General features: G+C 43.7%; 1 protein-coding gene across 5 annotated transcripts in view; it reads right to left on the bottom strand.

Annotated features, from left to right (window-relative positions):
• RNFT2 (ring finger protein, transmembrane 2) overlaps positions 1 to 22,860 on the bottom strand; it is an 85,123-nt gene that overhangs the window by 47,766 nt on the left and 14,497 nt on the right. For all 5 annotated transcript variants that reach the window (XR_005214040.1, XR_005214042.1, XR_005214041.1 and 2 more), the window contains one exon: positions 15,309 to 15,462. Coding sequence is in view for 2 of the 5 variants with exons in the window: in XM_037817226.1 (XP_037673154.1) it covers positions 15,309 to 15,462 (154 nt within the window). In the remaining 3 variants the exon portion in view is untranslated. The remainder of the gene's footprint in view (positions 1 to 15,308; positions 15,463 to 22,860) is intronic.

Genomic DNA, 22,860 nt, shown 5'->3' with positions numbered 1-22,860 from the left:
AATGGCCTCCATGTGGTACAGACTTGCAAACAGAGGGGCTTGAGCCACAATGTGTTTGGGCATATACAGTGATCTTCAATAAAATGGTTCCATGGTTAATAAATTGGAAAATGTCAAGGAAAAAAGTGAAATAAATTTCGTGACTGCAGGACTTCTCAGAGCCTTTCCTATGCTACGGAGCAAACGGAGAGTAATGTACAAAAATGTTTTTCAAAGTTATTTGACTTATTTTATATAATCCCTATTCACATCTCCCTAAGGCCCCAGAAACATAGTTTAGTAAATAGGATTTTGTTCCATCTTGATTTTGATTAGATTCTGACTTTCCTGCTTGCTCTAAGCCTTATACAAATGATTGCTAGTGTTCTTCATTTTCCTTAGAATAAAAGCAGTTAACAAACCATCCGGCATTCTACCTTGTATTATCTTATTTAACCCTTTTGACAGTGTTACAAGGTAAGTCCTGTTGTTTCCATTTTAAAGATGGGGACACTGAGGCTCAGTGAGGATAATCAAGGTCTCAGAGGCAGAAGGTGGTAGAGCTGGGATTTGAATCTAAGTTTAATTTCAGAATCTGTGCTCTTTCCATGATCCTATAGTGCCTCCAGAGAAAAACAATTTCCTAATCTTCTTAGCAATGATAGATAGGGGAGTAAGTTTTTAAAAAGCATAAGGCACATTAAACATTTAGTTAATACTAGTATCACTGCCGGCTTTCTGTTCTGTCAGTGAAAACTGATGATGAAAACTGATCAACACCTTCACTAGCTGCAGACAGACAGCACAATCTCCTGGACTCACACCCTGGCTTTACTGCTTGCTGGCAGGGTGACTTAGCTTCTCTGACCTTCAGTGTCCTCGTCTATAGAGTGGGAATAATAATAGTACCCACTGCACAGTGTTGTTGGGAGAACAAAATGAAATGATGCAAATAAAGCACTCTGCATGGAGGTTAAATACACAAACAAGAAGAAAGTCCGAGAAATATTAGCTGTTATTATGTCATAATAGCACTGGGTTTGAGTTCTAGCTTTGCGACATACAAGCCCAGTGACCTTTCCATATCTGTTAGCCTCCTTGAGCCTCAGTTTTATCTATAAAATGGGTTTAGGCAAACCTGACTATCCACTTCACGAGGTCACCATAAGGATTTTTTCAAAGAGGTGGGCTACATCAGTGACCAAGACAGACATGTATCTGCTTGATGGGACTTATGGTCCAGTGGAGGAGACAAAGAGCTGGACAAAGAGTAGTGTGGCAAGTGCTGGGAGAGAGGGTTTCCCCCGAAATAAATAAAAGAGGAGAACTAACCTCACCTTGAGTGAATTGTGGGGCAGGGACATCTAAGATGAGTCTTGGAGGACCAGCAGAGTCAGTGGGTCAAAGAGGGCTAACCAATTCAAAACTGTCCAAGGTGTCCTAAGAGGAATCCCTTTTAAAAATCCTCAATGAATCCAGTTTCCAAAATACAAAAATCCAGCTATTAAGAAAAAGCTAACTTTTATATAGTGCATATTATGAGATGTGCAATCGACAACTTACAACAACCCTTTGAGGTAGTCGGTGGGCAGAGTCCTCAGCTGGCCCCCAAGATTTCCTGCTATCGCTCATGGGTTACATTATGTTACATTACATGACAAAAGGGATTTTGCAGATATAATTAGGATGACTAATCAGTTGACTGTGTTAATCAAAAGGGAGATTATCCAGGTAGTTCTAATCTGTGGGTCTAAGCTAATTACATGAGCCCTTTAAAAACAGTTTTCTCCAGCTGGTGGCCAGAAGGAGACCACAGAGAGATGTGAAGCACAACAAGGATTTGACTCACTGTTACTGGCTCAAAGGTGGAGGGGAGCACATGCAAGGACCAGAGACTGGCCTTGTGTTGCTGAAAACAATCCCCAGCCAACAGCCAGAAGGAAACAGGGACCGCAGTCCTACAACCACACGGAACTGAATGCTGCCAACAATGTGAGTAAACCTGGAAGTAGATTCTTCTCCAGAGCCCCTAGATAAGAGCCTGCCCAGCCAACACCTCGATTTTGGCCTTGTGAGACCCTGAGCAGAAAACCTAGCCAAACCTACCTGGACTGCTGACCTTCAAAATTGAGAGCTAATAAATGAGCGGTTTTTAAACCGCTAAGTTTGTGGTAATTTGTTATGCAGCAATGGAAAACTAATACAGGCAGGCACTATTATGAACCCATTTTATAGATGAGGAAATGAAAGCAGGGAGAGGTGAAGTAACTTGTCCTAGGTCACACAGCTGGTGAATAGCAAAAGGTTTCTCAAACAGGATTTGATCACAGGCAGTCTGGTTCCAGGATCCATACTTTTAGCCACTATGCTTTATCTTCTGTATGTATTTACGTGGAACAATCTCCAAGACATATGGTTAAGTAAAAGAAGCAATATGAGAGCTGTGAATAGAATATTCTCATTTGCAAATATAAAGGTGAATGGGAAGAACATATATATGTATTTGCTTGCCTCTACACAGAATAGCTATGAAAGGATTCAGAAATAATATTTTTGTCTCCTGGAGGACAACTTGGATGTCTGAGGGCAAGAGATGGAAGGAGACAGCTTTTTACCCTATGCTGTTTTGGATGTTTTAACTTCTGAACCATGTTTAGACTTTTGAACCAATTTTTTACCTATTACATTAAAAAGTATCCTTAAATCAAAGGTATGGCAAAAAGTTGGGAGACATCTGAATGGATGTGAAAACACTCAAAAGAGGACAGAATTGTAGGTAAGCCTGTCTTTGGGGGAACTGCCCAGGGTTTCTCCATCCTGGCACAACAGACCTTTTGGGCTGGATAATTCTCTGTGGAGGAGGCTGTCCTGTGCATTGTAGGATGTTTAACAACATCCTTGGTCTCTACTCACTAGATGCCAGCACCCCCTGCCCCCAGTTGTGACAACCAAAAATGTCTCCAGATTCAGAATAGGAAAACCCATAGGCAGAAGCAGACTGGTGGTTTTCAGGGTCCTGAGTGGTGGTAGGGGGAGGAAGGAATAGGAGTAACTGCTTATTGGCTACAGGATTTCCTTTCGGGGTGATGAAAATGTTTAGGAACTTGATAGAAGTGCACAACATTGTGAATGCATTAAACGCCACTAAATTGTTCACTTTAAAATGGGTAATTTTATGCTCTGTGAATTTCATTCAAAAACATGTCTCCAGACAATTTTCCTGTGTGGGGTGGGTGGGAAGGGAAAGGGGTTAAACCACACCTAATTGAGAACCACCACTTTAACCCCTTTTAGCCTCGCATGGAGGGATTTGGGCAAGTGCAGCTGGCTCTTCTGGAAGCTCTTGTTCCATGGCAGGGTGTTGACATAACACCTTTATACACACAGAATTGTGCACTGCAAAAACCACAGCATAGGCCTAGAAAATGCAGACTTGCCCTGGCCTAGAGAGATGTCTGTGTAGGAGAAAGGAAGAGGAGAGAGGGGACAGCTGACCTCCAGGAGGGAGGATGACTCAATCAATGGAAGCCACTCTGAGAGCAAAAGCGCTGGGTTCAGGGCCAGAAAATGCAGGGATTTTAATGGCACAAAAAGCCTCAGGAATCTCCATGGCTCTTGTGTCAGAAAACCACCTTTTTACCTTGGTCCGCCTCTCCCACCATCCTGTGCTTAGAGAAAAACCAACAGGGCTGAGATACCTCAAGCAGGCAGAATTAGGAGTTAGTTAAGATGCTTTAGGACAGAGGAGGGGATTCTGTGCTGATTTGAATCTGTTATGTACCCCATAAAAGACCATGTTCTTTTAATTCATCTTGTGGGGGCAGACCTATTGTATGTGGGACCTTTTTAATTAGATTATTTCTGGGGAGATGTGACCCCACCCATTCAAGGTGGGTCTTAATTAGTTTACTGGAGTTCTTAAGAGAGCTCAGGGAGTGAGAGAGAGCTCAGAGCTAACACAGACCCAGATGCCTGGAGACGTGAAGCTAAGAGACGAAGCCCACAGTCTGCCCCAGAGAAGCCAAGTGAGAACCCAGAGACACTTAGAAAATGCTCAGAGACATTTTGGAGGCAGCTGTTGAAACCAGAACCAGGAGAGAATCTCAGAAATGAAATCCAGAGTTTGCTCTGGAGAAGCTAAGAGAGGACCCCCAGACGCTCAGAGAGAAGCACCCCGGGAGAAACAAGCAAGGACGCGCAGGAGTTGAGAGAGAGAAACTAAGACAGAAGCTCAGAGACATTTTGGAGAAAGCAAAGGAAAGAGAAGGTAACCCCAGGAGAGGCCCAGCAGACTCTGGCCATGTGCCTTCCCATGTGACAGAGAAACCCCAGATACCACCGGCCTTTTCTCAGTGAAGGTATCCTCTTGCTGATGCCTTAGTTTGGACCCTTTTATGGCCTTAGAACTGTAGATTTGTGAACTGATAAACCCCTATGGTAAAAGACAATCCATTTCTGGTATATTGCATTTTGGCAGCTTAGCAAACCAGAACATCTTCCTCCTCCCTAATTTTTAGGAAAAGACAATAAATTGGCCAAATGGCTGCAAAAATTCAGCTAAATGTCTCCTTGTTTCTGATTTAGGTTGTCCTATTAACTACCCAGCAACTATATACCTGGCTTATTTCTTATGATAACCTGAAGAGGATAAAAATGACCATTTTAGAGATGAGAAAACTAAGGGTCACAAGAGTGAAGGCACTGTCCACAGTCAAACAGGCAACAAGTCAGGGAGTCTGGATTTCAACCCACTTCTGCTGACTGAAAGCCCAGTATTTTTCACTCTGCTGTTCTGCCTGCCTTTATTAGTGTTAAGTGGCCATCTGCACTGGGCATTACTGGGAAGCATCCCTTTCTGAGAAGGGGTTTTCCAGAAAACAAAAACAATTGACCTGCAGGGGCTTTCTGAGAAAATGGAAGGCAGCCTACAGAGTTGCAAATAAGCAACACCTGGTAATAAACCAGTTTCAGTCCAGTAGAGAGAACCTATCAGAATGGGTAAGTAAACCATACTAATCCAAGTATACCTGCTCCTCACTTTCTAACACCCCCTCCCATGTAAAATGGAAACGTAACATCCGAACATCTCCTCACCTGCTTCTATGTTCGCCCTGTATGAGCTCCCCCTTTCCACCCCCTCAGCAGAGCTCCCTTCTACTTTCTGAATGGGATGCTGGCTGATTCATGAATCACTCAATAAAACTATGAGATCCTAAACTGCATGAAAATTTTTTCTTTTAATACTAGTGACCTCCCACCCCCATCCCCAGAGAGTTCTTAGAGAAGTACCCTCATTTATGTTTCACCACCAGAGAAAGAGGCAGCATGGTGGCGACATCCTATCAGACTATTGGGAGCTTGAAATAAGCCTAGTGCAAAGAATGTTCCAGAACAGTGTTGCCCAACAGAACTTTCTGCAGATGGAAATGTCCTATATCTGCACTGTTCAACACTGTAGCCACCAGTCACCTGTGCCACGGAGGAGCTGAAACATGGTTGGTGTGGCTGAGGAACTGGATTTTAAATGTAATTTAACTTAAATTTAGCCACATGTGGCTTGTGGCTACTGTCTTGGACAGCAGAGTTCTAGAACCTGAGGCCAAGAGTATTTTATTTTTACACAGGGAAGCAGTAATGTGGACAAGTCAAATTTTTTTTAATTATTACTACTATTGATAGTAGGATTTGGTATGTAAGATATGGATTTTTCTGGAACAAGAGATTTGCCTTCTTAACCAGGTTTGGGTTAGGTTAAGAAAAAAAGAGTTTCATTTACAGAGTAGATGAAGATTAGGATGGTGTCTCGCACATGTTTACATTCTCAGGGTCTAACTTTGCCCCTGTAAGCGAATAGGTCCTTAATAATGTCAGTGAAATTAGGGAAAGAAAGGAAAAGTGGCCAAGGAGAATGCCACATGGTGGGGGAGAAGAAGCAGGCCTGGTTTTAAACCTCCTAATAGATGATTAACATGAGGGTCTTCATTCAGCCAGTACTATCTTCTATGCACACACTGTGTTTCAGGATGTACCGGGCGGTCTTTGTTCTCAAGTTAACATTCTAGTGGTGGCAGATGGAAAATAAACACAAAGCAATATGATTATTTCAAGTACTGATACATTCCACAAAGGAAATAAAATGGTGATGTGAGACTGATAGGTTGGGGAAAACCATTTTAAACAGGGTGGCAAGGGAGGGCCTCTCAGAGGAGGTGACGTTTAAGCTTGAGACCCGGATGATGAGAAGGTCATAGGAACATCATGGGAAAAGCTGCTCCAGGCGGAGGAAAAACCTGCTCCAGGTGGAGGGAATACCAAGTGCAAAGGGCCTATGGGACTTGGTGTGTTGGAGGTGGGGGTGCACAGCAAGGTTGTCAGATGGGCCAGTCCAGAGTGAGTGAGGGAGAGAGTTCTGGGTGATGAGGTCAGAGGTGGGCAGGAGCCTGATTAGGCAAGGCCAACATGTATGGGTTATATAAACTAATCTGGATTTAAAACCACAAGTGGAAGCTCAAGATACCCCACTGGCATGAGGGTTTGGGTTTAGGGCTGAAGATCAGTGATTGCCATCTTCAACCTCACCCCCCGTGAATCTGGCCAATGAGCACAGCTCTCCTGGGGGCCGCATGTGAGAGGATGCTCGACGGACCCTCTCATCTCGAGAAGCTTGTGGGAATTGGCATTGGCAGAGGGATGATTAAGAAAAGGAGCAAAATGAAGAGATTCCCAAAGTCCCTAGACAAGTGGCTCACCCAGTCTCACATGTCAGGGACTGTGGGGCCATCAAGCAAACCCAAACACCAAAAGCCCTTCCAATATAATAATTATAATATTAAAAACAAACGTGGCCTCTCCGTGGATGGCGAGGAGGACTAGGAAAGAGCAGCTGTGCTGTGAGCTATTAGGGTCCCCAACAGATGCGCTCCTACCACCCTCCCACCCCAGCTGCAAATGAAGATCCATCCTTTTCTTCTTCCCAGACAAGGATTGATGAGGATTCGCAAGAGCACTCAGACAGGCAAGGAAAGGCTGTGAACCTTTTCCAAGCCTGCAATTTATCTTGAGGAGACTATTCACATCACTCTTTACAAGCTGGATTACGCTCTGACCTGGCACATTAATCTCACCGAATAAAATAATAATAATCAAAAAAAAAGGGAGCTGGACAGTTGCCAAGGAGCCATTAATAACTGTCTCCCACACCTCAGCAGCACAGGGAAAGGGTGTCACGGCCCATTCCTGCCCCCACCCCCCGGGAGTGCCCATTTGACAGAGAAGGAAGTGAGGTAGCTCCGGCCTCTACTTGGGAGAATTTTGTGTAGATGGTGAATGGGGACTCATCTCCCAAATCCACTGTGAGGAATTTTCCAAACAGATACAGGGAACTTACTTGGGAGGGAGTATGTCAAGTAGCCAAAAGTGAAGGTTCTCAAGTTGGACTGCCTGAGTTCAAATCTCCACTCAGCTACTCACAAGCTGTATGGTTTTGGGCTAGTTCCTTAATCTTTCACTGCTTTCATTTTGTTCTTTGGAAAACATAAAAACAATACCTGCTACGAATGTAAAATGGCACAGCTGCTGTGGAAAACAGTTTGGCAGTTCCTCTAAAAGTTACACATAGAATTACCACATGATATCACAATTCCTTCCTATGTATTTACCCCAAAGAATTGAAAACAGATACTTAAACACGTTTACACTAATGTTCATGGTAGCATTGTTCATAATGGCCCCAAAGTAGCAAGGACCCAAATGTCCACCAACGAATGAATGGATAAACAAAATGTGGTATATACACACAAGGGAATATTATTCAGCCATAAAAAGGAATGAAGTTCTGATACTTACTACAACATGGATGAATCCTGAAAACATACTAAGCAAACGAAGTCAGACACAAAAGGTCACATACTGTATGATTTCACTGATATTAAATATCCTGGATAAGTAAATTCACAGAGATGGAAAGCAGATTAGTGGTTGCCAGAGGTTGGGGATGGGGGGATAGAGACACTGCTAATGGGTATGGGGTTTCCTCTGGGGATGATGAAAATATCTTGGAACTAGATAGAGGTTGCGGTTGCACAACATCATGAATGTGCTAAATGCCACTGAATTGTACACTTAAAATAGCTAATGGTTAATTTTTTGTTATATATATTTTACCTCAATGAAAAACAAAAAACAAAAAGGGACTTGCCTCGGAAGACTAATGTTGGAAGGAAATGAGATAGAGCAGTGTCTGGCACATAGGAAGGGATGACTCTACAACAGCTTCTCCTACTGCTATCATTATTATTATCATGAGGTTTACAATCTTTGGCAAGTTATTTAATTCAGTCTCCTCTCTGTGAAAAGGGAAATCAAGATCTCCTCCCCCATGACTGTTCAATGAGACAATGTCCATAAAGTTCCAGAAGACTAAAGAACTCCAGGAGGACGGGGATTTTGGTCTATTTTGTTCATTGCTGGCACATAGCTGGCATTAGCAAGTATTTGTTAAATAAATGAAATTGCTTAACCACTGCAGAGCTTCTGGTAATCGACCAGTAGTATGTAGCTAAATTAGTTTGGCTGCCAGATTTCTTTGAGTCTTCCTACATGGTCTTTTGTAGCACAGAAAAGTGAGGACTATTTTGCCTTATGGATTTCTGTGTCTTTATGACAGTAGTGTTTAGGCCCTGTGGATATATTATGTCCCCCAGAAAAGCCATATTCTTTAATGAAATCTTGTGGGGGCAGACTGATTAGTCTGTTGATTATGGTAGAACGTCTCATTGAATTATTTCCATGGAGGTGTGGACACCGCCCAGTAAGGGTGGGTCTTAATTAGAGTCCTTTAAAGGGAGCTCACACAGAGAGCAGAGAGGACAAAACATCCGATGAGAAGCTGAGAGAGACATTTTTGGAGATGGCCGTTGAAAGTTGATGCTTGGAGACGCTTGGAGATGCAGACAGAAGGATGTTTGGAGATGCTAGCTCAGAGTTTGTCCCAGAAAAGCTAAGAGAGGAACCCTAGATGCTTAGAGAGAAGCGCCCTGGGAGAAAGAAGCAAGGACACAGAGGAGCTAAGAGAGAGGAGCTAAAACAGACAAGAGACATTCTGGAGAAAGCCATTTTGAAACCGAAACCCAGGAGCAAAGGACCAGTAGACGCCAGCCACGTGCCTTCCCAGCTGACAGGTGTTCCGGCTGTCATCGGCCATTCTTTATTGAACGTATCCTCTTGTTGATGCCTTAGTATGGACACTTTTATGGCCTTAGGACTGTAAATTTGTAGACAAATAAACCCTCTTTATAAAAGCTGATCCATTTCTGGTATTTTGCTTAACAGTAACATTAGCAAACTGGAACAGACCCCTACCAAATACAAGCATTTTGAGCTGAGCTGAGAGTGGAATGTAAGCTTTCACAACTGCTACAACAGGAGATGGTAAGACTTGGTTTAACTGGCTACACCACCCATCTATCCATCCACTCACCCACTTGCTTACCCATCCACTCATTCACCCAAACATATAGACATACATACATACAACATTTCAAAGCGTCTATCAGATGCTGGAAATGCATTAAGAAACAAGGTAGAGGCATTCGTTTCTTGCAGAGGTTATAGTCAAGCACAGAAGACAATTAAATGACAAATTATAATTGGGGTGGTGAGTTCTAGAATACAGAAAGTATGGGGTGCTGCGGGAGTTTTCAGTAAGAGCACCATCCCTAGGCCAAAGGGGCAGGGAAGGTTTCTAAGAGGCAGCAGCCTACAGAATGAGCAGGAGTTAGTTAAGACATGAGATGGGGAAGGTGTTTGAGGCACAGGATCAGCAGGTGCAGTGGGCTGGAGACAGCAGAGCACACAGCCCACACTGGAAGCTAGGTAGCCTTGGGCACGTTATTCAACATCTCAGTGCCTCAGTGTCTCATCTGGAAAATGACATAAAAAGAGTATCCACCATGTAGGGATGTTGTCAGAATGGGATGAGTTAATGTGTGTAAAGAGGTGAAAGATGCAGAGTCTGGCTATGGCACAGAGAAGAGTTGGAGGGGGAAGGCAGTAGTGGAGGTGAGTAAGGACGCTGGACTGGTAGGCACTGACCCAAGATGAAGGATGGCAAACCTCATCTGCCCCATCTACAGGTGATACCAACCCACCCCACCTCTACTCCCCACACATTAACTCTTTTTCACTGCAGCATCTCAAGGGTATTGTTAACAGCAGCCCAATGACAGAGGCTTGGGGAAATTAAGTTACTTGCTCAAGACCCCATGGCTGGAAAGTAGCAGGCTCTGGCATCTGGTCTATTCACTGTTTAGTGGAGGCCTGCTGGTCCTCAGAAGTAGCCATGGCCTTAGGATTCGGAACACTTGGATTCTTCTTCTGAATCTATAACTGCCCAGGTGGGTGTTTTTGGAAAAATTACTTCACCCCTCTTTGAGCCTTAGTGTAGTTATGTGAATAGTGGTCACCCAAACTTATCAGGTCCTAATTCCTGGAACCTTTGGATGTGACCTTATAAGGAAAAAGGATCTTTGCAGATGTCACTAAGGATCTTGACATGGGTGATTATCCTGGATTAGGTGGGTGGGCCCTAAATGCAATCACATGTATCCTTACAAGAGAGAGGCAGAGGGAGATGTGATACAAATGGAGGAGGCAAGGTGACCACGGAGGCAGACTGGAGGGATGCAGTCACAAGCCAAGGAATGCCGACAGCCACCAGAAGCTGGAAGAGGCCAGGAATGGACTCTCTCCTAGGGTCTCCAGAGGCAGTGCAATCCTGCTGACACCTTGACTCTGGCCCAATAAAACTCATTTGGACACCTGGCCTCCAAAACTATGAGAGAATAAATTTCTGTTGTTTTAAATCACCAATTCTGTGGTTATTTGTTACAGCAGCTACAGGAAACAAATAAACTCAGTTTTTCATTGATAAAGAGGTGATAATAAATTCTATTGCACAGGGATGTTGAGAGCCCTAAATGTGTTAGGATATGGGAAAGAATCTGGCAGGAACCCAGAAAGTAGTAGGTAATGAGTGACTATTAACTTTCTGCCTTTCTTCTCTTTCTCCCAAACTCACTTTTAGGTAGAGCCTGGGCTCTGAAGCTGTAAAGACCCAGGCTAGAAGCCCGACTCTACCACGTATTAGCTGTGTGACTATGGGACGCTACCTGGCCTCTCCAATCCTCCACCGCCTCACCCATAAATGAGAATAACAGTGCCCCCTAGTTCCCTAGGGCTGCTGTAACAAAGTACCACAAACTGGGTGCCTCAAAACAACAGGATTTTATTCTCTCTCAGTTCTGAAGGCTCTAGGGGAGAATCGTCATTGCCCCTTCTGCTTCTGGTGTTTTCCGGCTTCCCTGACTTTCCTTGGCTGGTAGCTGCAGCACTCCAATCTCCGCCTCTGTTGTCACATGGCCTCTCTGTGCCTATGTCTCTTCTCTTCTTGTAAGGACACGGGTCATATTGGATTACGGTGCACCCTACTCAAGGACAACCTCATCTTAACCTGATTACATCTGCAAAGACCCTATTTCCAAATACAGTCACATTCACAGGTACTGGGAGTTGGAATTTTAACATATCTTTTGGGGAACACAATTTACCACACTACTGTGACAGTGTAGCTCTTGGTCTATCACTGGCCAGACCTGCCAGTATCCTGCAATGGGGTGAGCACATGCTCAGAGAATGAGACCAACTGGAAGCTTCTCCCTGGCATTCCCAGCCCTAGAACATGAAGCCTGCATAAGGGGCATGCAAAACCTGTGACAACGATCACCTGGCCGGGGTGCTTAGAGATCAGACAGGGCCAGGGAAAAAAACCCCCTGGATCTGGTATCAGAGAGACCTGGGTTCAAATCCTGACCCTGACAACTGCACACAGGGGGATCTCTCAGCCCCCAATTTTTTGTCTGTAAAGCTGAGATAATAGTGCTTACAATAAAGGGTGGGGTGGTAATAGCAATCAGTGAGGGTCAACAAGGTAGCTGCTATTTCCTGAGCACTTACTATAGGTCGGGTCAGTCCTGGACATAGGTAAACTCACGTGACCTGCATGACAGCCCCTTGACAGAGGCTTTGTTACAGTTTGAGGAACGGTCCTGGCACACTAAAACCAGGGAACTGAAAGTGTTTTACAAGCCTACTATGTCAAAGGTATGGACAGGGTTTGGGGAAACCATCAAAGGGTGGTGAAACCCTCCACAGGCAGGGGAGCCTTTACCACTCCCAGGCCAGAAGGGGTGAGGGGAGGGCATAGTTACCAGACCTGGAAAAGGAAGCTGTCTGGAGATGGCTGCCCGTGACGGGAGCTGTGTGTTCAGAAGGACACAGCCAACCCAGGGTTGCCCAGGAGGGAGGAAGCCAAGTGTGGTGGGCAGAGAACAGCCTCCCAAAGAACAGCCTCCCAAAGAGGTCCACATGCTAATCCCCAGAAGCTGTGACTCTGTTACCTTTCATGGCAAAGGGGACTTTGCAGCCATGATTAAGAATCTTGAGATGGGGAGACGATCCTGGATTATCTGGGCAGGCCCAATGTCATCACAAGGATCCTTACAAGAGGGAGGCAGGAGGTCAGGGTCAGAGAAGGGGATGTGACGATGGAAGCAGAGGTCAGAATAATTCAATGTGAGCAAAATTCAACTCACCATTGCTGGCTTTGAAGATGGAAAGGAATGCAGCTCTGCCAACATTTTAGCCCAGTGAAGTCCATTTTGGACTTCCGACCTCCAGAACCATGAGATAATAAATGTATGTTGTTTTAAGCTATTGTACCGGGTTGAATAGTGTCCTCCCAAAATTCATGTCCACTCAGAACCTGTGAATGTGATCTTTTTTTTTTTTTTTAATTAAATTCAGTTTTATTGAAATACATTCACACACCATACAATCATCCATGATATACAATCCACTGTCCACAGTATGATAACATAGTTATGCGTTCATCACCACAATCTATCTCTGAACATTTTCCTTACATCAGAAAGAACCAGAACAAGAATAAAAAATACAAGTGAAAAAAGAACACCCAAATCATCTCTCCATCCCACCCCATTTGTCCTTTAGTTTTTATTCCCATTCCTCCACTCACCCATACACTAGATAAAGGGGGTGTGATCCACAAGGTCTTCACAATCACACTGTCACCCCTTGTAACCTACATTATTATATAATTGTCTTCAGGAGTCCAGACTGCTGGGTTGGAGTTTGGTAGCTTCAGGTATTTACTTCTAGCTATGTGAATGTGATCTTATTTGGAAATAGGGTCTTTGCAGATGCAGTCAAGTTAAGATGAGGCCACACTGCATTAGCGAAGGCCCTAAATGCAATGACTGTCATCCTTACAAGAAGAGGAAGTTTTGGAGACACAGAACACAGAGGGGAGACAGCCTTGTGATGACGCAGGCAGAGACTGGAGTGTTGCATCCACCAAGATTGCCAACAACCACCAGACACTGGACGAGGCAAGAAAAGATCCCACCCTAGGGCCATCAGAGGGAACACGTTCCTGCTGACACCTTGATTTTGGACTTCTAGCCTCTGGAACTATGGGAGAATAAATTTTCTGTTAAGTCTGTGGTATTTTGTTATAGCAGCAACAGGAAACTATTACCACAAGTGAATAAAAATCTGTACCTCTCTCCTCCTTCCCTCTCATCTTCTCCGGGGCCTTCCACTGACTCCAACTGGAAGCCCGAGGGACAGAAGCCCATTGCTATAGTTCACACAGGTCAACCCTCCAGAGCAAAGAGCAGGATGAGAAAAGTGGAGAGTTTATCTGAAGGGGTAAGTGGAAGACACCCAGCACAATTATTATCTCCATTTTACAGATGAGGGAACTGAGAGAGGTTAAGTAACCTGTTCAAGTCACATGACTTACTGAGTGGCAGAGCCAGCAGTTACGGCGATCAAATAATACTGATAAGTAAGGAGAATCATTCACTTCATACTTACTGTGTGCTGGGCATGGGGCAAAGCACTTTGTGTTTCCCACAACCAATGGTTTTCTTAGGATAGTACTTAGGAGGAAGGTGCAATTATCATCAGTTTACAGATGAGGAAACTAGGGCTCAGAGAGGTTTTGTCAGCTGCCCATAGTCACACAACTAGTGAGCAGTGCAGCTGGGACCTGAGTGTAGACGTGTCTGATGCCAAAATCCACATGCATAACCATCAGTCTGTGCTGATTCCTAGCAAAGTGCATACCTGGTGCCTATATAGTCCATGGCACAAGCACAATAAGCAAAGATCTTGAGAAGGCTGAGCAGGAAATAAGGAACACAAATCCCAGCAAGGCTTCTGAGGAATTCTTTATGCCTACTTGTCTCCCTCTTGACCTTCTTTTCCATGTGTCTTTTCTGTTTTTATGTGGCTTTAAACTTCCTGGCACTGCCTCTGGGCACCAGAGTAGTGCCTTCATCTAAGGAAACCTCAACGGTCTAGGATTTAGCTCAAGCAGATACATCACATGGTAGAGAAGGGGAGTGCGGTGGGGGTAGGAGGGGCAAATCTAGAAAAACAGACTCAAAGATTAACTTGGCTAATGGGTTTGGTTTGATCAGCTGTCACTCAAGATCAATGGCCAATTCCAACCCACTCTTCTGCCAACCAATGCCTGGGACAAATTCTAAGTTTTCTGGACTTAAAGAAATGGCTGCTTCTCAGGATGGAAAGCAGGAATCCTCAGAGATTCTTTAGTCTGTCTGCTTCTGTCCAAATTTCATGCTTCAAATCTTACAGAGACAGTGGCAACAGGACTGGCCTGCTCAGTCCTCTGAAATACATGATTATTTCCCAAGACCTCTTTATCTCAAACCTGCCTGCAGGCCTTTCCCAAAAGCACACTACAAAGTGTCATTGCCACTTCTTCCCTCTCCTATGTCCAGGACAGACATCACTCATTGATCATGGAGCTCTTTCCTTCTGAGCCCTGGTACCCTTTCCAAAACATGATCTTGGATGCCACTAAGGGTCAAATCTATTGGTACCCTCCCTCCCCTAGGAGAAGTAGAACCCAAGGCATGTCAACATGTTTCTTCCCTCTCTAAGGTGAAAATCACAACAAGGACAGATTTGAACAATGAAACTTAGGAACTGCTTGTGGAGGACAGAGGTGTGAGAAGAAGGTGGTGACAACCAATGAGCCATATCCCGCTTGATGCAATTACAAGAGGAGGGTAACAGGACCTACCTGCTCAGGAGCTGTTTATTTTATATGCTGACACTTAACTGTGCCACTCCCACTCTTTCTTCTTCCAGTAGGTGGCCTGAGTCCCCTGCATGATCGGCATGATGGGGGCTACCTGGTGGCCGCAGCCAGTTCCTACCTTGGACTTCACAGCCAGGATGATCTTGGGCAGGGCCACAACGAGGCACTTGAGGGCGATGGTAATGTACTTCAGCACGAAGTCAGCGATTCCCACAATCCACAGCAGGTCAAAGAAGTCCAGTGTCTCCAGGTTGGGCTTCAGGAATATGAGGCTGGGAGAAAAGAGTCATAGTCAGGGAGATCACTTAGGGTGTGGCCCTGAGCAGCTCCTCCTACCTCACTCAGAGTCTTGTACATTCTACCTGTAGGAAGAGCACTGAATGGCTGGACACCTGCATCCTGTTCCTACATCTGCAACTACCCTGCTATGTGACCTTAGGTGGCCTTAACCTTTTTGAACCTCAGTTCACCTGAAGATTAAATGACAAGACTTGCCTGGGGCGTTGTTAAGGTTCCCTCCAGTTTTAAGGGTCCATGACAGGTTTCATAAGAGGAGGAGGAAGGAAGGGAGGCAGGAAATTGATGTGCCAGGCATGTGTTAAGCTCTTCACTCTGGCTATCTCATTAAACTCTCCCAATAGCCCTGGGCTGCCTATCTCCACTCTATAAATGAGTGGGGTTAAGCTGCTCAGGGCCACACTGCATGATAAGCACAAGGGCCTTAGTGTCAGGCAGATCTGAATTTGAACTTAGGCATCTCCATTTTTTTAGCTGCCTGACCCTGGGCAAGTCACATCACCTCTGTAAGCCTCAGTGTGCTCATCAGTGAAACAGGAATCATTCCGTCCCTCAAGGTATTGTTGGTAGGTTTAGATATCATACATACAGCAGGGATGATAACAGCAACACTGCGAGACAGGCACTAATATCCCCATCCCCCCATTTTGCAGATGAGGAAACTGAGGCACAGAAAGGTAAAGTAATGGGCACAAGGAGAAACAAATATCAAGGGAGAGCGAATCTGAATCCAGATGTCATGGCTATGGTCTGCACTATTAATCCTTACTCTACAGGAGTGCAATTCAAAGATTCAAAGTGTGTAAAACCATTTTAATTGTCTGTAACCAGGTAAGTTCACCTTCCTGCTCAATTTTTGTATTTATTTTGTTGCAGATGGACAACAAGCAGTTCTCAGACTAGTACCAGTCCATGGACCACACTTTCATTAGCGCTTTTCTCTTTCGTCTCTGAGGATGATGATGTTATTCATAATAATATTAGCAGCTAAAACATCTTGGCTTCTTGCACCATGCCAGCCCAACTCCATGCGCTTTTTATGTCTTAACCCATTTCGTTTTTCCACAGACTCAGAGCGGGTACTATGAGTATCCCATTGTTAGCAGAGGAGATTGTAATGCTAAGAGGTGGAATCATTTGCCTGTGGTGTCTCAGCTGGAATGTGGAGCTGGGATTGGAACCAGCACCCAATCTGTGCTGGTCCCCTCTCCTTTCTTCCCGCTGGATTGGAGGCTCCGAGCCAAGGCCAGCCTGAGTCCTGTCTGTCCCTTTGAAGCAGGGAACCAGGCACCTGGCAAAGACCAGCTGCTTTCTGAAGGCTATGGAAATACTCTGCTGGCCTGGCTGAAAATGGTGCAAACTGAGGCCCCCTTTGTTAGCATTCTAGGAATGAAGTGGTCTATTTTTTTACTTTTATTTAAAAAATCGATATTTAGTTAAAAAATTTTTAAATTTTGTAGGAGACAATCTTTAAAAATCTATTTGGACAATCACTCACCAAACCCTCAGGGTCTTTCCCTCCTACCATCCCTGTCTCCATGGGATTCCTTGTGACCATTCACATTTGGCTGGTCGGGTCCAGCAGGTTCTGTCTGTCCCCCAAAGAAGGAGCACAGTATACCTGGGGGACCTCTGGGCCCTTGCCAAGAAGCCTTAGTCCTGGAGAGGCAGCCCCTAACAAGTGAACTTGAATCTGCCCGGGATTTGGAGTCTGATAACCAATGCCAGAGAGTTAATTCTGGCACTTATTGGCTTTGTAACCTTTTGGCAAATAATGTAACATTTTGAACCTTCTCTAGTTTCCTCATTTGTGAGACTGGGAACAAGGTAATTCTTGCCTTATCCACATGAAAAAGCTAATTAGGAAGGTCAAATGCCACAATACACATGAAAGTATTTGGTAAACTATGAAACATCTGACATATAATAATTATATTACAATTGGTATTATTTTATGACTAACTACTATGATTATTGCACCCGCCCCAAACAAAATAAAAAGAAAAATAGAAAAAGCACAGACAATGAAAAAACAAAACAGCTAAATTTAACACCAACTGCTGTCTTTGAGATAAAATGGAAAATGTAAGTCAGGTCTTTGACTAAATGCAATCACAGAGGCATAACAGAGTTGGCAGACTGTGGAAGCCAATGATTCCAGCCTGAGCTTATCACCAGGGAAGGACAAGAGCAGCCAAAGAAAGGAGTTGAGGGTTGAAAATCTCTGCTTGTATCACAATGGCTGGGTAATGTCAGGAGGTGGGTGGATAAGCCAAATTTAAGCATGGAAGAAGGCAGCACTATAGGGCACCCCCACCCCCCATCCCAAGGTGGTACAGTCTGTCCTGGCAGGAAGTACGGGGTAGAGTCAAAGTTGGATCAAAGGAGGGAAAGGTTTTTGGTTGGGGTGTATGTGTGTGTGTGCGTGTGTGTGTGTGTGTGTGTGTGTCTGTCTGTCTGTCTGTCTGTCTATCTATCTATCTATCTATCTATCTATCTATCTATAACTGAAGCTGTCTGAGAACTTCTGGAATGCTACAATCTATTGCTTCTCCAGCTAGCCTTGGTTTGGTCAGTGAAGTTGATAAGTCAGGTAGTTATATACACCTTCTACTAACTAGGGGACCCCTGTGGCAGGGATAGCTGTATTGTTCATGTAGTTTACCGGGAACAGATGCAGGCTACATTTCCTAGCCCCCTTTGTAGTTAAGATGGGACTGTGTGACTGAGTTCTGGCCAATGGGATGTGGGTGGAAGTGATGTTCACCATCTCCAAGAAGTGAGTGCCTGTGGGAGTCCTGCTTTCATCTCTTCCCCTGCCATCTTGGAGGCTGAGTATTCCTGATGATATAGTTACAAGATGGAAGAGAGCTGTCCAACCTGCACTGGGTTGTGAATGATCGAGAAATAAACCACTGAGAAAGTAGGGGTTTATCTGTTACAGCAGCGTGGCTACTGACTGACTGATACAGTCTTGCTGCATGGAGGGAACTGCAGATTGGAAAAGGTGTCGTCTCAAGCCTCTGTGTGCTAAGAGAGTTGGACTGGGATTGATGCTATCTCAGTAAATTCATAAGGGTTGGCACCATCTGAGTAGAAGAGTGAGTCAATGGTATCTGTCTTCACTTCTGGTGGAGACCGGCAGCCAGCCACACCGAGGTCTCTGATAATACCATTGGAATTTGAGATCCTCCTCTTTGAAGGTATAATTGGTGAGGGTGATGTTAAATCTTTGGTTCCTAGAGCAAACAAGAGTGGATCTCAACCCAGGCTGTGCAGAGAATCAGCTGGGGAGCTCTGAAAAATTGCTAATACCCAACTTCAGCCCAATTAAATCAGAATTTCTGACACACAAGGGAGGGTTAAGAACTACTCAAGAGATCCTCAAACTTCCATGTGCATCAGAACCATCTGGTGGAGAGTCATAAAAAAGGCTGATTCTGATTCACCAGTTCTGGGGTAGGGCCTGGGAATATGCATTTTTATACCACACTCCCCAGGTTATTCTGAGATACAGTGATTAAGAGCATGAGCTTTGGAAGACTGGGCTGTTGGATTCTGGCTCTGTGTTCACTAGCTGTGTGATTCTGAGAAATTTACTTGGCTTCTTTAAGTCTCAACTTCCTCACCTGTGAAATGGGGCTGGTGGTACTTTGCTGGTCACTGGGAGGGCAAAATAAGATAATGTGGCTGTTCGTATCACTTGCACCCACACTCCAGACCTGTGACATCAGTAAGGAAGAGGACTCAGTTCAGTTCCTTTCCTCCCAAGCCTCTCTCTCCCTCTGCCCTGCCAGTTTGACTCAGCCCTGGTTTGATGGGGGCACAGAGGTCTGAGCCTGTGAATGTGATCATGCCCAGCAAATGGCTTTAGCTGGAAATCCATTCAAGGTTCTGGGAAACTCCACCCTCTATACCCCCACCAGGACCTTGACATTCTGGACCACACAACTAATGCAGGGTGTGAGATGAGTATTGATGCCTTGTAACTAACTTACCAAATTGCTTTTCTGGAGTGGCCTCAGAAGGTGGGGAAACTGCTCATTCCTCAAAGCCCGTTTTCAAAGTTGATGAACATAATTTCAAAGTCTGACTTGAGTTTCACTCCATCTTAGAGGCCCTAACTAACGACTCTCCCCCTCGTTCTATCTTTCCCCACCACCCACAAACAACTCCTCTCAATTCCAACAGCTCCAATGGATCACCTTTGGCCTGGTAACAGTCTCTCGTTCAATGATTTCCAAAACATTTTTTAAAATGATGCTAACTTTATTCTACTTAAGGTATTATTTTTTATAATCCTTTGGTGTTAAAATTGTCTTTATTTTATGAAACGATGTTGGTGATAGATAATCACTTTTTTTAGCTGTTATTTTATTGCACAAGTATAGTATTGCTATATGACCTGGCAATGCTATTTCTAGGTATATATCCAAAAGATTTGAAAGCAGGGACTCAAACAGATATTTGCAGACCTATGTTCATAGTGGCATTATTCACAATTGCCAACAGATGGAAAAACCCAACTGTCTATCAACCAATAAATAGATAAATAAAATGTGGCATATATACACCATGGATTATTAAGCCGTGTAAAAGGGATGAAATTCTGATACATGTAACAACATGGATGAAACTTAAAGACATCATGTTAAGAGAAATAAGCCAGACACAAAAGGGCAAATATTGTATGACTTTATGAAATAATTAGAATAAGCAAACTCATAGAGTCAGAATCTATAATATAGGTTACCAGGGGATGGGGTAGGGGTGGGGAATGAGGAGTTAATACTTAAATTGTACAGAGTTTCTATTTGGGTTGATTGTAAAACTGTTAGTAATGAATGGTGGTGATGGTAGTGCAACACTGTGTGTAGATGTGGTTAAAGGGGGAAATTTGGAGTTTTACATATGCTACTAGAATAAAATAACAAAAAGAAAACATGGGACTGTACAATATAGACAATGAACCCTGTTGTAAATGATGGACTATAGTTAATAGTACAATTATAAAAATGTTCTTTCATGAATTGCAACAAATGTACCATGTTAATGCAAGGTGATAATAAGGTTGCTATGTGGGAAATCTATATTTTATGCATGATTTTTCTGTAAACCTACAACTTCTCTAATAAAAAAATATATTAAAAAAAGCAAGTTGTTGTCTACATGGTGATGTCCCAACTTCGTTTTGGGAATGCTTTACTGGTCTGTGGAATCCCAAGACTGGGAACCATTTTTGCATTTGATGTACATCTGTGACTTCCCCTGACCCTTGACCCCCTCTTCAAATAGTCCTCAAATTCCGTGCACTGGTTGCATTTAGGATATCTGCTGAGCCTGTGAGCTACTCTGAGAGGTGCTCAGCACTGAAGTATCCCCTTTGGACTCTGGGACCCTGCTGGGCCAGGGGTGGACTTCTACCCATGAAAAGCCAATCAGGGCACTCGCTTTTGAATTTTAGAGAAGAAACTGAGACTGCCAGTGAAAAGCTCAATTATGCCAACAGCTTAACATCAGTCTGTGAATTCTGGCTGTCAAATTCTGGAAACTTCCCTGGTTCCTGCCCTTCCTTAGGCCTTTTTGTTCAGCTCTGTTTTTTTTGTTTTGTTTTGTTTTTTAAATGTGCAAGAGGTTTATTGGTGGAACCCACCTAGAAAGAGCAGTATTCGGTAGGGAGAGCTTTCAGACAATGACATGTCACCTGTGAAAGGAGAAAAGGCTAGAAAGGATTGGGTAGGAAAAGTCTTAGGTCACAGCCCATTTATTAGAAAGTTTTGGCCAGGTAGATGGAGAGTCTAGCACAGTTTCCAGTGAGAGGAATTCCTTTTGGAGCAGGAATGGGTAGTAATCTCTTGTTTTGCTCATGCTCAGTTACTGATTGGGAGCTTCTCAAGAGAAGCATTGGCTTGATGTGAATATAACACAGCGGTCAGTCCAAAGTTGCATTAGGTAGAGGCTATCAATAAGCCATGCTTCCCAAAGAAGGTTCTCTTGAAGGACTGGTTGTTCAGCTTCTCCTTGAATTGTTTGAGCACCTGGATCAAGCAATGCCTCAAGTAAAAATGCCCTTTGTGCTTAAACTAATAACCCTAAGAACCCCAACTGACATGTTTTCTTAATATAATCCTGGGCACACACACAGGAAGCTTCAATAAATGCTACATGCTGACGTGAAGCACAATTTGGCTAAATGAAAAAGAAAAGGTTACAAAATGTCATGTTCTTCACAATACAACTTCCAAAACAAATAGGTACACACCTGCAGAGAAAAAATGTTAACTGTTACTGTGGATGATAGAATTGGCGGTGATTTCTGTCCTTTTTAATGTGTCTTCCAAGTTTCCACCATTAAAAAAAAATTACTTTTGAAATTTGAATAAATTATTTCAAAAATCCTAAGTTATTTATTTATTGGACAGATATTGATGGGGCAACTGCTATGAGCGAGGCACTGTCCTGGGCACAGGGGAAACTCACTCATTCACTCACTCACTCATTCATTAATTTACTAACTCACTCACTACTTACTTGCTCTCTCACTAATTCACTCATTAACTTACCAACGAAAAAGTGGGAGGCCAGTAAGCAGCTCTGGGAGACATCAGAAAGGACAATTTTTGACTACTCAACCTGCTTATGTGTGTGAGGGAGGTTTTGCCTGCTCAGTTTTGGCAGACAGGTCTGTGAAGAAAGCTTCCTTGCTTCAAAAGAATTTCCAGGTGATTGGCTGCCAGAGTGACAGAGATATTTTGAGGAAGCTTGTGATAAATCAGGGCTAAGTAGTTCATTCAATTTCTCTGGCTCTACCACCCCACTGCCACCATGTTGCAGAGCTCTGAGTTAATAAGTCATGTGAGAAGAGGGTTCACAGGTCATGTGATGGGGGCAAGGAGCCCTCCACCCTTGTTTCTGCCCATGTTAAACCAGAGATAGTAGACATCTTTATCTCTTAACATTAAAAAAAAAAAAGCATTACTACTATTATGAAAAAAGAAATACAGGCTCATTGCAAAAAATATATAAAATGTAGACAATTACAAAGAAAATAATAAAATTACACACATGTCTAATACCTAAAGGACCACTGTTAATATTTTATGTTAAAAGTTAGCAAACTTCTTCTATAGAGGACAAGGAAGTAAATATTTTTGGCTTTGCTGACAGCCCTACAGTCTAGGATCCAACTACTCAACTCTGCCCTTGTAGCTCAAAGGCAGCCAGAGACAATAAATAAATGAATAGGCATAACTGTATGCCTATAAAACTTTATTTACAAAACAAGATGGATGGCTGTATTTGGCCTGTGACCAGCCATAGTTTGTCAATCCCTGTTTCAGTATGTATCTTTATAGATTTTTAAAAATGTAAAC

The sequence above is a fragment of the Choloepus didactylus genome, chromosome 23, assembly GCF_015220235.1.
Source record: "Choloepus didactylus isolate mChoDid1 chromosome 23, mChoDid1.pri, whole genome shotgun sequence".
Lineage (NCBI taxonomy): Eukaryota > Metazoa > Chordata > Mammalia > Pilosa > Megalonychidae > Choloepus > Choloepus didactylus.
Note: the sequence above shows the minus strand (reverse complement) of the source record. Positions and strands in the feature narration are given on the sequence as shown.